The sequence below is a fragment of the Pseudozyma hubeiensis genome (assembly GCF_000403515.1).
Source record: "Pseudozyma hubeiensis SY62 DNA, scaffold: PHS45, whole genome shotgun sequence".
Taxonomy (NCBI): domain Eukaryota; kingdom Fungi; phylum Basidiomycota; class Ustilaginomycetes; order Ustilaginales; family Ustilaginaceae; genus Pseudozyma; species Pseudozyma hubeiensis.
Genome location: NW_012133827.1, coordinates 44,577 through 59,867, shown reverse-complemented (window position 1 = coordinate 59,867; position 15,291 = coordinate 44,577). Strand labels below are relative to the sequence as shown.

Here is a 15,291-nt window from a genome sequence, read left to right as displayed (position 1 = left end):
AGGAGCTGTTACGGAATGAGCGATGCTCCCAACACGGATGGATGGATTTGGACGTCGCTCGCTCCCTCTCACACACACACACACACACACACAAACCCTTTCTGTCTGCTGCGCGAAGTGTTGGTCTGCAGGCACGGAAAAGGAAAAGAAAAACAATCGTTTATCTTCTTTTTCTTTCCTTGTTTCTCGTGGCTCGAAACTGCGCATAAGTGTTGATTTCCTCTCGCGCTCTGCGTGCTTCAAATAGGAATAGACTTCCAATAATTGTAGGCGAATCCGAATGCGATGCGTGAAGGGCTCTGCTCTTCTCGTTCTTGTGCCAATTTGACTCGATTTTCTCTCTCTTCACACAAATCATCTCTGAAACCGTTTTCGGCTGAGGTTTCGTTGCTTTGACTGATTTACTTGCCTCTGGCAGAAGCATCCGTCTTCGGGCAGCCAAAATACAAGTATGTCTCAGAAGATGATGTCGTAATGCTGATCCTCAATCCTCCGCTACCTTACACCGGTCCCCGAGCCGCTTCCTCTTCCAGTGTAGCAACGACGGGGTCGTCTTCTCTTCTACCGCAATGTCCTCACTTTGCACTGCGCAAGATAACGCCAACGTGATCAGGCTTCTTGTTGCAATATTCGATTGATCGAGCGGAGGAAGCGGGCATGTACAGTTGTACCTTGACGGCTGTACGACTAAGCGATGTGCAGGCGACCTCAGGGTCTTGCCATTCACAGACACACGATCGACTAAGCAAACAAAGAAACAAACAATGAAGAAGGGGTTACTGTACTTCTGTAACTGAATCATGCTGTCCAAGCTCAAGCTCGAGCTGCCGAGTCCGAGTTGTGTTGCGAGGCGAGCGACGCGTTCTCCCCTCGACTGAGCGTGACAGACAGCTAAGCATCAGCCGATCGCAGCGATGCGAATTGCGATCTCGACGAGCGAGCCAACATCGCCAGCGAGTCAGCGAGCATAAGGAGCAAGCACCGATCTCTCATCATCGGCCGTCGCCGCCGAACGATGGCTTCCTTCTTTTTTGTCTCAGTGTTCGGCTGGATTGAGACGCGCGTCAGGAACAAAGCTTGGAGAACCTGTTAGCCCTTCCTAGACAAACATGCTTTACGGATCTTAGAGAATGTACCATTACAACTCCTTTCAAATTTTGTAATTAGGCCTCACCCGGGTTGGATTAAATTTGCTTGCGAGACGTGTAACTCTTCTGATGAGGAAACGCACGAGAGGCGCCAGCACCAGCCCAGGCGCCGCCGCCGCCGCGTACTGACAGTTGAATTCGGAATGAATGGCTCGAGCCCCTTGTGTTTCGGGCTGGCCGAAGCACACGCTGACACTGACACTTCACAGTGAGCCTTTCTTCCAACGCATCACTTTCCTCTCGTCACACACCCCTTTTGCTCTCTTTGCTCTTCTTCCTATCACTTGCTGCGCATCCTGCGACCATCGGCTGCGTCCGCTCTCCTTATCGCAAACTCAGCATCGGGGACGAACTCGACCACGAGCCGCTCGTTGTGCGTCGACGAGAGCAGTAGACCAGCTCCCACCTCTGCTGATCATTCGACGGACTTTCTACCACTGCGACTCTTTTGAGTAGAAGTAGGAGCTTCGCCTCGTCTCGTAGCTGCCCGTCATGCCGATGCTCCTCGACATCCAGCGCAAGCTGTTTGCCAAGTCTGAGCGCGTCAAGTCGCTCGACTTTCACCCTACCGAGCCATGGCTCCTCGCCGGTCTCTACTCGGGCTCGGTCAACATCTGGAATTACGAGACCGGCGTCATTGTCAAGACCTTTGAGGTCACAAATGTGCCCGTACGATGTGTCAAGTTCATTGCCCGCAAGAACTGGTTCGTCGCCGGCTCCGATGACTTCCAGCTTCGCGCCTTCAACTACAACACACACGAAAAGGTCATCAGCTTCGAGGCGCATCCGGACTACATTCGCTGTCTCGCCGTGCATCCCACCGGCTCGTACGTCATCACCGGCTCCGACGACATGACCATCAAGATGTGGGACTGGGACAAGAACTGGCGTCTCGTGCAGACCTTTGAAGGCCACACCCACTACATCATGAATCTCTGCTTCAATCCCAAGGACTCCAACACCTTTGCCTCCTCCTCCTTGGATCGCACCGTCAAGGTGTGGACCCTCGGTTCCAGCGTCGCCAACTACACCCTCGACGCTCACGACAAGGGTGTCAACTACGTCGAGTACTTCCACGGCGGCGACAAGCCCTACATGCTCACCGTCGGCGACGACCGCACCGTCAAGATTTGGGATTACCTATCCAAATCGTGCGTCCAAACGCTCACCGGCCATACCTCCAACGTCTCGTTCGCCGTCTTCCACCCCTCGTTGCCGCTCATCATTTCCGGTTCCGAGGACGGCACCGTCAAGCTGTGGCACTCCAACACCTACCGTCTCGAATCCACCCTCGACTACGGCCTCGAACGTGTCTGGTGCGTTGCCTACAAAAAGTCGGGCAACGACGTCGCCATCGGCTACGACGAGGGTGCTGTGGTCATCAAGCTCGGAAAGGAGGAGCCCAGCGTCAGCATGGATGCCGCAGGCAAGGTGGTCTGGGCTCGCAACTCGGAAGTTCTCAGCGCAAACGTAGGAACCACCGCGGAAGAAGTGGTCCCGGATGGTCAGAGGCTTCCCGTCACCGTGCGCGAGATGGGAACCACCGAGGTCTACCCACAGCTTTTGCAGCACAGCCCCAACGGTCGATTCGTTACCGTCTGCGGTGATGGCGAGTACATCATCTACACCGCTTTGGCGTGGAGGAACAAGGCTTTCGGTTCGGGTCTTGGCTTTGCCTGGGCGGGCGACAGCAACACGTACGCCGTCCACGAGGGCGGCTCCAAGGTCAAGGTCTTCCGCAACTTCAAGGAGCGTCCTGGTCTGCTCACTTTGGCGTATACCGTCGAAGCGGTGGCTGGAGGTGCGTTGTTGGCAGTGCTGGGTGGCGGATTTGTGTGCTTCTACGACTGGGAGACGGGTGCGTTGGTGCGTAGGGTGGATGTCGAGGCCAAGGCTATCCACTGGTCTACTACGGGCGAGTTGGTGGCGATTGTGTGCGACGAGTCGTTTTACATCTTGCGATTCGATCGCGATGCGTATGCTGCGCACCTCGATTCGGGTGCAGAGGTGGAGGATGAGGGTGTCGAGAGCGCGTTCGAGGTGGTGACCGAGGTGACCGAGGGCGTCCGAACAGCCAAGTGGACGGGCGAGTGCTTCCTGTACACCAACTCGACCAACCGACTGCAGTACCTGGTCGGCGAGCAGACACACACCATCACACACTCGGACAACGAGATCTTCTTGCTCGGCTACATCCCGCAACACGGTCGCGTCTACGTGGTCAACAAGGACATGTCGATTTTTAGCTACTCGCTGTCGCTCGCGCTGGTCGAGTACCAGACGGCGATTCTGAGGGGGGATCTGGACGCAGCGGCGGAGCTGTTGGAACAAGTGCCGTCGGATCAGAGGAACCGCGTCGCTAGATTTTTGGAGACGCAGGATCTCAAAGATTTGGCGCTGGAGGTGTCTACGGACCCAGAACACCGGTTTGACCTGGCGATCTCGCTGGACAACTTCGAGACTGCGCTCGAGATCGCACGCAGCGGACCGCAGGTTGGGTCGGAGTCGCGATGGCGCACCATCGGAGACAAGGCGTTGGCGAGGTGGAACGTGACGCTGGCCAAGGAGTGTTTCGAGAAGGCGCAGGATCTGTCGTCGATGCTGTTGGTGGCTACTTCGACGAACGACCGCGCGCTGCTGGCGCGATTGGCGCAGTTGGCGGTGGAGAAAGGTTCGACGAACGTCGCCTTTGCCGCGTACCTGTCGTTGAGCGATGTGGATTCGTGCATAGAGGTGTTGGAGAAGGCGGGGAGGACGTCGGAGGCGGCGCTGTTTGCGAGGACGTACTCGCCCAGCCGGGTGGGGGCAATTGTGGGCAGGTGGAGGGAGGAGCTGCAGTCGACCAACAGGCACAAGCAGAACGAGATCGCCGCGAGCATCGCTAACCCGGAGAGCGACGAGGCGGCGTTCGAGGAAGGGTGGAAGCAGAGTCTGGCGAGGGAGAAGGAGGGGCGGGGTAAGCAGGGGAAGGTGAATGGCGTTTCTGCGTGAAGAGGAGGAGGAGGCTTAGTTTTGTAAAGAGAGACAAAAACCATGTTTTTCCATTGAGTATGTACAGTCAGAGGAGATGTGTGAGTGATCGTATGAGGTCTGTGCTGTGGGTATCAGGATGACAGGGAGGATGGAGGGGAGTTGTATGTGTGAGGATGTTAAGGCAGCGGTAGGAGGGATGCGGGAAGATCCGAGCGCTGAAGCTGCCCGCGGTAGAAAGATGTTCCCTTGGATGCACGGGTCATAGCGGAAAAGACGGACCTTCCTTTTCGCAACCAAACGTGTGGGGGGTTCTCCTCTATTCATAAAATGACACACACCACCACCCTTTCCTCTCTCTCTTCCTCGCATCACTTTTCGATTCGCGATTTCTTCAGCGATGACAGAACATCCGCTGTTCAAGTCGAGCGACTCGGGGTTGCTGCTGGTGTTTATGGAACCGGGCGCCGCTGTCACGCTTCCAGAGTTTCACACGTGGTACGATGAGGAACATGTTCCGCTACGAATCCAGCGGTTTACGACGTTCCGGTCTGCTACGCGGTACGCTGTTACCTCGACGGCTCTCACCCCGACCGGGGTGAACAATGCGCCGGATTCGACGTGGGGTGCTTTTTATACGATTTCGGATAACTCGGTATTTGCGGATTCCAGCTATACTTCGTTAAGGAGTGAAAGGAGTGAGAGGGAGGCGGAGTTGTTTACAAGACTGGCGATTGTGGATAGGAGGATCTACAGGTTGGAGTACGACTCTGACTCGGACGAAACCATCACCGTCGACCGAACAAAGTTGGGTTTGGCAATTCAAACCGAACAAGCCACCCCGACATACATCGTTACAAACAGCATCGATATGATCGACTCTGCGTCACAGGAAGAATACAACAAATGGTTTGCGGAAGAGCACATTCCCATGCTAGCCAAGGTGAAAGGATGGAGAAGGAGCAGGAGGTTCACGTTGATCGATGCAGGGGTGAATGGTACGGGGAAGAGTGGTGAGGAGGTGGTACCCAAGTGTCTTGGATTGCACGAATGGGATGAAGCCCCTGAGGAAGAGGAGCAGTATAGGGTGGCGTGTGGGACGAAATGGAGGAAGGACGTGTTGGGTGGAGAGGGAGAGCCCAAGTTGGTCAGGAGGGAGAGGAAGACGTGTCAGCTGTACAGGGCGTGGGATCCGTTGGCTGCGATCGAGGCCGAGCGCAAGAAGTAGATGGAGGAATGATACGCCGGTTATACGGATGGAGGAAGAGCGAGATTGCAACAGGCAGATCTATGAGTGCGATCACGCAGATAGTCGAACAGATCTAGAAAGAATCATCATGTGTGCCTGTTTGTGTGCGGTTTGTCAACGAGACGCTCTGACCCTCGTGAGGTGCCTCCCTTCTCACTGCGTCCTAAAGGGCAAGCTGACAACGTCGTGTGGTGTGTTTCGTGACACTGGAATAGGATCCGCACCAGCTGACGAAGAATGTGGCTCGTCGTCGACGCAGAGCAAGCGGCACCCCGGCAGTCGATGAAACAAAGCCGTCGAACGAATCGCTCCCCGTGTGCCTGTTTGCGAACAAGATCGGCCCTTCCGCCATGAGCTGGTTCCAATTCACAATCACAACTTCAAGGGTACACACATCGACTCCGTCACATTCAAAGCTTGCACCCACACACACACACACATAGCACCTCTTGCCCAAAACGTTTCTTCTTCGATGCTTTTTGCTGCGCTAGTATCACTCGTCGACCTTTCTCCTCTTTGGCATCTTCATGCTGTTCGGCAGCGCCTCCACCGGCTCCCTACTCAACCTCTGCGCCGTCGCCGTCCTGCCGTTCTGCACCAGCACAGCGTCCATCACCACCAACGCTGCCATCGCCTCGACGATCGGCACCGCTCTCGGCACCACGCACGGATCGTGCCTTCCCCTGGTATTCAACGTCCCATCCTTGCCGTCGTAGCTCGCGGTGGCTTGGTCCTGACTGATGGTAGCGGGGGATTTGAAGCCTACGCGGAAGTAGATGTCTTCGCCGTTGGTGATGCCGCCCTGGATACCGCCGGACCAGTTCGTGATGGTGCCGAGACGTCCGTCTGGTTTCAGGACGAATTTGTCGTTGTGGCGGGAGCCGGCGACTTCGGTGCCGCGAAAACCGGAGCCGATCTCGAAGCCTTTGGTCGCAGGGATCGACAGCATGGCATGGGCGAGCTTCGCTTCCAGCTTGTCGAAGCACGGTTCGCCCAACCCGGAGGGGACGTTGCGGATGATGCACGTGACGGTACCACCGATGGAGTCGTTGTTCGCCTTGGCGAGCAGGATGCGCTGACGCATGCGTTCGGCGGCCAACTCGTGCGGGCACCGGATGGCGTTCTGATCGACCTGAGAGCGGGTGATGGTCGACAAAAGTTGGCGGAACTCTTTGGACAGGGGTTCTTCGGCTTCCTCTTCGGTGAGGTTGGAGGTGTCGATGATGTTGTCGACCTTGGTCTGGGGTGGACCGTCGGTTGAGGACTCGCCGTAGAAAGATTTGCCTTCGACTACGGGTACACCGTCCTTCGTTTCGGTGGCGATGGGTGCGCCGTTCTTGACGTCCTGTGCGAGCTGCTCGCCGGGGTAGCGAGGGATATGCACCTTGCCGACGCTGGAGACGAAGGCGACGATCTCGACGCCGTGCGCTTCCTTGAGGTACTTTTCCGCCAGCGCACCGGCGGCGACACGACCGATGGTCTCACGCGCCGAGCTCCTTCCACCTCCCGAGCTGGCTTTCACGTTGTACTTTTCGAGGTAGGTGAAATCGGCGTGCGATGGGCGTGGGTAGGCGTCGAGCGTGTCGTCGGTGTAGTCGTGCGGACGCTGATCTTGGTTGCGGACGAGCATGGCGATGGGGGTTCCGAGAGTGACACCGCGTTCGACGCCGGATTGGATCTCGACTCGATCCTTTTCATCTCGTGGAGTGGTGAGGTTGGACTGTCCGGGACGACGACGTGAGAGCTGCGTTTGGATGTCCTGCGGCTCGAGGGCCATGCCGGGGGGCACGCCGTCGACGATGCAGCCGACGGAGGCGCAGTGGGACTCGCCGTAGGTGGTGACGCGGAAGTGCGAGCCGAATGTAGACATGTTTGCGACTCGGCTGTGCACGGGTGAGGATGATGATGGTGGTGGTCGTCGGTCGAGCAAGACGGGATTTGGAATTGGAAGAAGAAAAGTGACTCGCTTCAGCTCAAGCGAACGGCTTGATTTGAAAATGAAAGCGCAACGCACCATTTTGTCACAGCTGCCCCGCTCCCGATGGCCACCCGATCCGCTTCTCCCCCAGTCACAGAGCTTGGTATTGCTACAAAGTGTTGGTCTCGAACGTCGGTTCACTGCAACGTTGCCAACCCTTTGCTGACCACATCCAAGGCAGACACACTCGTCGCAAATGGCATCGACGTCGTCTGTGGGCAATGCATCCTCTGCCAACGCTTCGTCGGCGCAAGCGTTCTACACACACTTTCGAGCGGCAACCGATTCGCTCCTCTCGCAACTTGCAGCTCCCACAACCGGCTCAGATTCGCTGCAACAGGCATTGGCAAAGTATGCCTCTCTGAGCGCTGAACTTACCCAGGCGGTGGACAGCGGTGTGTTGCCGAGTCACGATCAAGGAGTGCACAAACGGAGGCTGGAAGAGGTGTCTGCAGCACTGGAGCAGAGGAGAAGGGCGCTGGAGGAAGCGAAGCAGGTTGGGAAAGGGGAGGGGAAGAAGAGAGGTGGGTTCGCATTCAAACGCAAGCAGCCGGTCGCATCTGCTCCGATACCACCGCCGAGTGCAACAGCTGCTTCCAAGGAGGAGGTGACGGCTGCAACCGCAAGCTCATCGGATGAGCCGCAAGCCTCTCGACAATCAAGTCATCTCACCATCTCGACACTCCAAGATACCAGATACACGCATCCCATCCCCCAGCCCACAACATCACAACCGGCTCCATCGACACCAATCTCGCTCGATCTGACCAACATCTCCCACTCGATCGTCGACCTGCGCCCCCTCGCAACCACGCACACCATCCTCGCCGTTCAGATCCGCAACGTCCACTCCTCCGCTGTCCTCCTACCCCACGTCGAAGGCAGCGTCATGGTGCACGATCTCCAGCAAAGCGTGTTGGGCATCGCATCGTGTCATCAGTTCCGAATGCATGTTTCGAAGGATACGGTGGTGCAGTTGGAGACCAAGAGGGGCAGTGTGGTTACGATCGAGGGGTGTAGCGCGGTGCGGTTTGTGACGCGGAGGGAGACGGAGGAGATCAGGGTGCAGGACTTTGATGATCTGATGAACAGCGAGGGTTTGAGGAGTGCAGATGGTGTTCAGGGTGAGGCGAATTACAGGTTGATCAAGAGTCCGGGTGATGATAGTTTGGAAAGTAGGATAGATGCAATGTCTGGCCCTGATATCAAGATGTGCATCGACAACGTCCGCAGACACTTTGACAGCTTCACATAGACCACACCTCACTGTAACAGCAGAACCAACCACCTCGCAGCAACTTCTTTTTGTATTTCTACCATTTCACCCCACTCCTGCGGCATTGCATTGCGTGCCATCACCGTCCAACGTGCTCTCCTATTCCTTGCGCATGATCAAACTAACCCCGTCCCTCACCGGCAGCACCACCACCTCGACCCTCTTATCCTCCCTCACCACCTTGTTGAACTCCTTGATCGCATCCGCGTTCTCCTTCCCGATGCTCAGCATCTCCTCCTCCACCAACCCCTCGGTCCACGGTGTACCTTTGTACAGCGTGTTGTCCACCACCAGAAGTCCGTCCTTCTTCAGCAGACCCTTTTCCAGGATCGTCTTGAAGTAGGTCGTATATCCTGGTTTGTCGGCGTCGATGAAGATGATATCGTACGCTTCTTGATCCGAGAGAATGTTCTGGGACATAGCTTGGAGGTGGTGTACGGCGTTTCCGACTTTGACGTCGATCTTGTCGGAGAGGCCGGTTTGGGAGAAGAGCGGACGGGTGAAGGTGTCCAGGTAAGGATCGATTTCGAGCGCCGTGACCTTTCCACCCTCGGGGAGGTGCTGTGCGATGCACACCGTCGTAGTTCCGGTGAACATTCCGATCTCGAGCGCCTTTTTGGCACGCGTGAGCTTGGTGAGTAGACCGACAAAGTTGCCCTCGTACGCACCGGCAGACCAGGCAGCGGAGAGCTGGAAGAGCGTCTGCTTGCGTGACCAGGCAGAGACCCAGTCGTGTTCCGCCGTGGCTTTCAGCAATGGGCGCTGCACGGCTGGTGCGGGGGAGGAGACGCTGTCGAGGTACGGATCCAGGCCAGACAGCAGCGACGAGACGAGTTGGAGTTGACGCAGTTGCTCGGAGGACGGTGCCGAAGAGGTCGAGAGTTGCGAGACGACGCTCGACAGCAGCTTGGATGCCGAGGTGAGCGGAGACTCTACGGGGACGTCGATGTCGCTCATCTTGAGAAAAAGTTCAGATGGTGGTGAGTTGTGCTGCAGCTTCAAGAATGGTACTTCTGACGTTCTTCAATGATGATGATGGGGAGTAGGAGGAAGAAGGGAGAAAAGAAGCAAAGTCGACGTGCACAGACGAGAACACGGACACAGAAACATCCACAACCACACGATTGCAGCCCCCCTTAGCAAAGCAACGACGTCGAATCCAGGGCGTAGTGCTGGTTTGACAGGTGACCGACTCTCTTGGAAGAAAGCGTTGCTGATCATCAGGTGCATCTTGACATGACATGGCAGCCAGGGTCCACAAGCCATGCGGCACCAACGCGGTCTGTGCGTGTGTGCCGTGCGTCAAAGATCGAGAGTCGGCTCTTTCTTTGCTTTCTCAGCCGTGCATGAGCCTGGGGAAGGCGTCATTGGATCTTCTCTTTCTCTGACTTGGAATTTGTGAGATCGTGTGTGCCTTTGTGGAAATCCAATTTTCAGGATTGCGTGAGTATCGCCGCTAAAACTATCACGGATGAGCCCGAATCAAGGCAGTCCCGCGACAAGTGCGGGGGATCCGATTATCTGACTCTCTTGTTGATATCACACACACGCTCGCTCTCGGCACCATCGCCGGTCGACCAACACCATCGCGACACACCCGAGACATCGACACTTGCTCTCCTTGCATTGCGTACTCGGATGTCGCTCACTACTGTGCGCAAGTAAGAATGGATCCCTTTGCCGGCTATGCCGCGCTCGACAATCCACAACAGTTCTGGCTCGAGCTCGACGACATCCTAGACACCCCCTTCGACTCCTCCTGCTCCCACGCATCTACGTCTTACACCACCGTCGATCAAGCTGAACATCTGTTGCATGCCAAAAGGATCTACGTAGCTAGCGTCCTCGCCAAGTTCCTGCATCTGTGCGCCGCATCGTTCAACGACAATCTCACCTCCGAGTACAACCAGGACTACTGCATCAACCGGCTGTTCGGCTCGACGGCGTTCCGCGACGATGTCGACCCGTCAGAAGCGGCAGAGGGAGATGCGAGCAATGTTGCGATGCACCAGCTGGCGGCCGAGGAGGCGATCCGCATCATGCAGACTTCCACCAGCATTCCCGTACTGCTCATGACGTACGAGATCGTACTGCAGTACGGAGACGCTTTCCCATCGACGTACAAGTCGATACAGGCTTCGGCGTCTACGGTATCGTTCGTTGGTGTTCGTGCGTTCTTGCATCGCCTCGTGCATCAGATCTGGGCGGGAAGCTATGCAGCGCAAGCAGAAGCAAAGATCGGCATCTCGGACAACAACCATCATCAATCCGACATCGTCGTCGGATGGAACGGCGCACACTGGGATCAAGATCCTCCCCTCTCCACTCCCATCTCGAAATCGACCAGCGGAGCGTCTTCTGCATCCAAGGACATCGCCGTACAGATCAGCCTTCGTCAAAAGGCGGTGCGTATGCTGTACGAAGTGTGTCGGGTCCAGAAGCTTGAACCTGCGCATCTCAAGGCTTTCGACGAACGATTCATCCACCACCTCTTCGATCTCGTCGAAGAGACGAGACATCACCACGACGAAGACTTCAACTATCGTCTCATCAAACTCCTCGTCGCCATGAACGAACAGTACATGGTGTCCACCCTCACCTCCTCGGCGTCATCTCAGATCGATGCCTCCCACGCAACTGCACCGGTGAATCTGGTTCTGAGCGTACTGCAGCAGAGGTTGAATGCGAGCAAGACGTTCGGCGAGAACTTGATCTTCATGCTGAACAGGGCGAGCAGTTCGGATGCCGAAGACGTGTGCATGCAGCTGCTCGTGCTGAAGCTGTTGTACCTGTTGTTTACAACGAAGGAGACGGCGTGCTATTTCTACACGAACGATCTGCGCGTGTTGGTGGACATCTTTATTCGAGAACTGCACGATCTTCCGGACGAAAGCGAATCCCTGCGACACACCTACCTTCGAGTCCTGCATCCGCTCCTCACCAACACCCAGCTGTGCACATATCCGTACAAGAGGAATCAGATCAGACGACTGCTCAAAGGCTTGGTGTCGCACGGACATCTGAACGACATCTCAGCGACGACACGCAGGTTGGTGGAGCGGTGTTTGAGGGCAGAGTGGTGTGTAGAGCTGGATAGGCTGGATGGGACGGAGACGGTGGCCAAGGTGGAACCGGTGGGTGGGGGGGAGGCGAGCGTGAGGGTAATGGAGGCGGGGGTGACGGGTGAGGGGTTGCCGATGCTGGCGATGAAGATCAAGGAGGGGAGCGGGAGTGTGCAGGCTACGGCGAATTCGTTGGCTGTGACGACGGAGGATGCGGTCGCTGGAGAAACGGATTCACCGATCGATTCTGCAGAGACGAAGAGTGGGTCTCTCAGCGTGCCGTCGACGACGCGAACGAGGGATAAGCGGGTGGCGTCCCTCTCGCACCCGCAATCGGAATCCATCGCAAACACGCTGCTCCGCCCCACCTCGGCAGCTTCGTTGAGTCGTGCAACGGCGAAACCCCACATCAATGCTTCTCAACACACTAGCAGCAGACGCACCGTGTCTGCCCAGTCGGCACCGTGTACACCTCCGCGCGTCGACTCGCCTTCGCTCACCCTCGGAGGCAGGCCGAGTCTCAGGGTTTCGGAGTTGTCACCGGCGCTGGATGGGGATGCGGACGATACGTGTTCGACATCCAGCTCGTGGCACGCGCACATGCTGGAGGAACCTGCTCGCGGATCGGGCAAGCATCATGAGAAGGTGGATGGGATGGTCGGGTCGCCCTTGAGCAACGATTCGACGATGCAGCATGTTGCCGAGACGTCGGATTCGACCATCGTCGGTGGACCTCAGGAGGGCTCTTCGGGCGAACCGCCAAAGAGAAGGAAACCACCACAACCACCAGCTCAGAGAAAACCGGCGGTGCAGCTGTCCACTTCGTCGACCGATTCGGGATCGAGCAGCCCCGCAACTGAAGATCCAGCGACGGCGGTGGTGGTGGTGGGGGGAAGTGTGGGGAAAGCGGGGGGTAGGAGGAGACCTCCCCCTCCTCCTCCTGCGTCAGCGAATTCGGTCGGGTCTGGAAGGGCGACACCGGGGTTGGAAGAGGTCAAACGGGAGGAGGAGGATGAACTGGCGAACGCGCAGAGCTTCTACATCGCAGAGAGGTTGAGGAGGGGTTTGAGGATTCGATGATGAGAAAATCGGAATCTGCTTTTCATGGGCAAGTAGGGTTGTGCGAGTGACAGTGTGGGTTTGTACGTGTTGCCGAGGCGCCACGCTTGTGTTGACAGCTGTCGGATTTGCGTGTCAGGATGTGAATCAGATTGTCCACTATGTGAGAGACGACAGAAGCAAAGTTATCACTTGGCTAACCTCGTGCGAAAGACTGGCCTCCCATCCACGCAAGACGACAAGTAGAGGAGAAGGAATGTTGAATAAGCGACTTTACGAGGTACACGATCGCCACCTTTTAGCGTGGGAAACACAAACAGCTTCGGAAAGCATTCACAAGACGAGGAGGATGCGACGTCTGATGTTGATTCTGACAGGCGCGAATATCACGGCTGCTGTGACACACGAGGAGGAGGAAGTTAAGGTGGCATTTGGACGAAAGTGCCACGAGCGGAAAAATCTCTCCGAACACGTTCATGCGTTGAGGATGCGTAAACCGCAACTCAGAGGAAAGCGTGTAAAGGCGGACAAAAGCAAGCGACGAACACCTGCCGAACCTACCCAAAAACAAATCCGGGGTAAAAATATAAAAAAAGGAACAACGCAGTAGTAGCACACTGCAGTAACTGACACAGGCACGAAAAATCAAGAAGCGGCGACCTTTTTTGATGGAATTTCACGCGATACACCCTGAGAGCTGTCAAACAGAGCGCCAAAAAAAAAGGGTGAAAGGCAAGGTGGGGAGCCGCAACGCTACTTACTCCGCCACACCTCGGTAAGCGAGAGAGGGTGCGAGCGCTTTTCGACAGTCACATTGGGCGGTTCGGAGTGTGCTTCGTCGAGGAGGTGTGTTCTGAACAGACATATAAGAGGGCGCAGCTTTCCCCTCGGATTGCGTCCTTGTTCCCTCTCGCCACCGCCACCCCCAAGCATCTCTCTCGAAACCAAACGAGGAGAGATTGTTCATCATGGCGACAACCACCACCACCACCACCACTGCTACTGCCACAGCTGCACCCGCAGCTTCTGTTGCGGCAGACACTGCCAAGCCCAAACCTAACAAAGGTCGAATGACCGCAACCTGGCACACCCGCCCACCCTCGCAATGGACCTTCTTCGAACGCTCCCTCATCACCCTCGGCGTCGCCTCCCCCGACGATCCCACCAAACCGCGACCGAAACCGCCCGTGTACCCGCACAGTGCGCCGGTCCCCGTCTACCCGATCTACAAGATGCACGCCCGAATCATTCCCTGGGCATTCGCCCCCTTGCTCGTGCATCACTTTTTCACCTACTACACCGGCATCGTCGTTCCCGTTTCCGTGGCGACGGTGGCGTATCTGGCGTACTTTGTCGTGTACGGCGTCTCGGTGTTCAGTTGGAACAATCGCATGACGGAGAAGTTCGGCACGTTCGACGGAGAGAAGGAGAGGGATGGAGTTCCGGATGTCGACACTACCAGTGTGGCGATCGGGTTGTTCATGGTGGTGATTTCTCGATCCGTCATTGCAGTTCCCTATCTCTACAACCCCGAAGAACCTTTGTTGGACTGGAAGACCATCGCGATGCTCCCCATCAACACATTCATGTTCGCCGTAGCGGTCGACTTTTGGTTCTACTGGTACCACCGTCTCATGCACGAAGTCCCCTTCCTCTGGCGTTTCCACCAGAAACATCATACCACCAAACATCCCATCGCCGCCCTCGGCGCTTTCGCAGACCACGAGCAGGAGTTTTTTGATATGGTGGGCATTCCCATCCTCGCCTGGCTCACCTGGCGCATCAATTTCGCCACTTGGTGGATCAGCACCTGCTACATCCTTTTCATCGAAGCTAGCGGTCACTCCGGGTTGAGGGGTTACTTCCAGAACCCGACGACGTGGTATCTCAGGTGGATCGGCGCAGAGCTGTGTTTGGAGGATCACGATCTGCATCATAGACGCGGTTGGAAGAAGAGCGGTAACTATGGCAAGCAGACCAGGTTGTGGGATATGATCTTTGGGACCATGAAGGAGAGGGTGGAGGGCACCAAGGACAATATTAATTGGGATGATCCGATGGATGAACCTAGTCCTGTACCTACGCAGTAAGGGATGGTGATCCAATGTCAACATGTGAATACACGATTTCAAGTTGGAACGTGATTTTTGAGCGATGAGTGCCTACGGTTATCGTGTGTGTGTGAGAGGGTGGCGGATGGAGGGTGTCGATCGCTCTGCTAACGGTCATCTTGTGACGCTTGCTGTCGTTCCAGGCCTCATGGCTCGAAAAAGATGTCGATTCATCGACTCTACGCCGATGCTTTGCCTCGACCAAACCCCATCTGTGGTCGATCTTGTTTCTCGCCTCCCTCCGCGGGTGCAATGCATTGAGAATCATCGGATCACGTAAAGTTCCCCCAAGTACGCTTTGCATTCCTGCCACGTATACAACTCAGGCAACCCCATCTCAGGGCTCGCCAGCCGCAATCGCTATGATCTCGCCATACAATAGTATGGAGTTCTTGCTGCCATTGCAAGCAAGGTTGTGCTGTGGTGATGATCCAAACT

At 56.3% G+C, this 15,291-nt stretch overlaps 7 protein-coding genes across 7 annotated transcripts; 5 read left to right on the top strand and 2 right to left on the bottom strand.

The window, feature by feature from the left end:
- Nucleotides 1–1,640: 1,640 nt before the first annotated feature.
- Nucleotides 1,641–4,139, top strand: PHSY_004424 (hypothetical protein; the record flags this gene model as incomplete). Its single annotated transcript, XM_012335037.1, has 1 exon — nucleotides 1,641–4,139. One exon carries the CDS (start codon nucleotides 1,641–1,643, stop codon nucleotides 4,137–4,139), a length of 2,499 nt encoding a protein of 832 aa, XP_012190427.1.
- A 379-nt stretch (nucleotides 4,140–4,518) lies between these two features.
- Nucleotides 4,519–5,346, top strand: PHSY_004423 (hypothetical protein; the record flags this gene model as incomplete). Its single annotated transcript, XM_012335036.1, has 1 exon — nucleotides 4,519–5,346. The coding sequence occupies one exon, from the start codon at nucleotides 4,519–4,521 to the stop codon at nucleotides 5,344–5,346; it is 828 nt and encodes a 275-aa protein (XP_012190426.1).
- A 514-nt stretch (nucleotides 5,347–5,860) lies between these two features.
- PHSY_004422 (chorismate synthase) lies at nucleotides 5,861–7,384 on the bottom strand (the record flags this gene model as incomplete). Its single annotated transcript, XM_012335035.1, has 1 exon — nucleotides 5,861–7,384. One exon carries the CDS (start codon nucleotides 7,382–7,384, stop codon nucleotides 5,861–5,863), a length of 1,524 nt encoding a protein of 507 aa, XP_012190425.1.
- Nucleotides 7,385–7,541: 157 nt separating this feature from the next.
- On the top strand, nucleotides 7,542–8,600 carry PHSY_004421 (hypothetical protein; the record flags this gene model as incomplete). Its single annotated transcript, XM_012335034.1, has 1 exon — nucleotides 7,542–8,600. The coding sequence occupies one exon, from the start codon at nucleotides 7,542–7,544 to the stop codon at nucleotides 8,598–8,600; it is 1,059 nt and encodes a 352-aa protein (XP_012190424.1).
- A 120-nt stretch (nucleotides 8,601–8,720) lies between these two features.
- Nucleotides 8,721–9,578, bottom strand: PHSY_004420 (O-methyltransferase; the record flags this gene model as incomplete). Its single annotated transcript, XM_012335033.1, has 1 exon — nucleotides 8,721–9,578. One exon carries the CDS (start codon nucleotides 9,576–9,578, stop codon nucleotides 8,721–8,723), a length of 858 nt encoding a protein of 285 aa, XP_012190423.1.
- Nucleotides 9,579–10,288: 710 nt separating this feature from the next.
- On the top strand, nucleotides 10,289–12,763 carry PHSY_004419 (hypothetical protein; the record flags this gene model as incomplete). The annotated part of the gene is made up of 1 exon (XM_012335032.1): nucleotides 10,289–12,763. The coding sequence occupies one exon, from the start codon at nucleotides 10,289–10,291 to the stop codon at nucleotides 12,761–12,763; it is 2,475 nt and encodes an 824-aa protein (XP_012190422.1).
- Nucleotides 12,764–13,812: 1,049 nt separating this feature from the next.
- On the top strand, nucleotides 13,813–14,832 carry PHSY_004418 (sterol desaturase; the record flags this gene model as incomplete). The annotated part of the gene is made up of 1 exon (XM_012335031.1): nucleotides 13,813–14,832. One exon carries the CDS (start codon nucleotides 13,813–13,815, stop codon nucleotides 14,830–14,832), a length of 1,020 nt encoding a protein of 339 aa, XP_012190421.1.
- Between the last annotated feature and the right edge of the window lie 459 nt (nucleotides 14,833–15,291).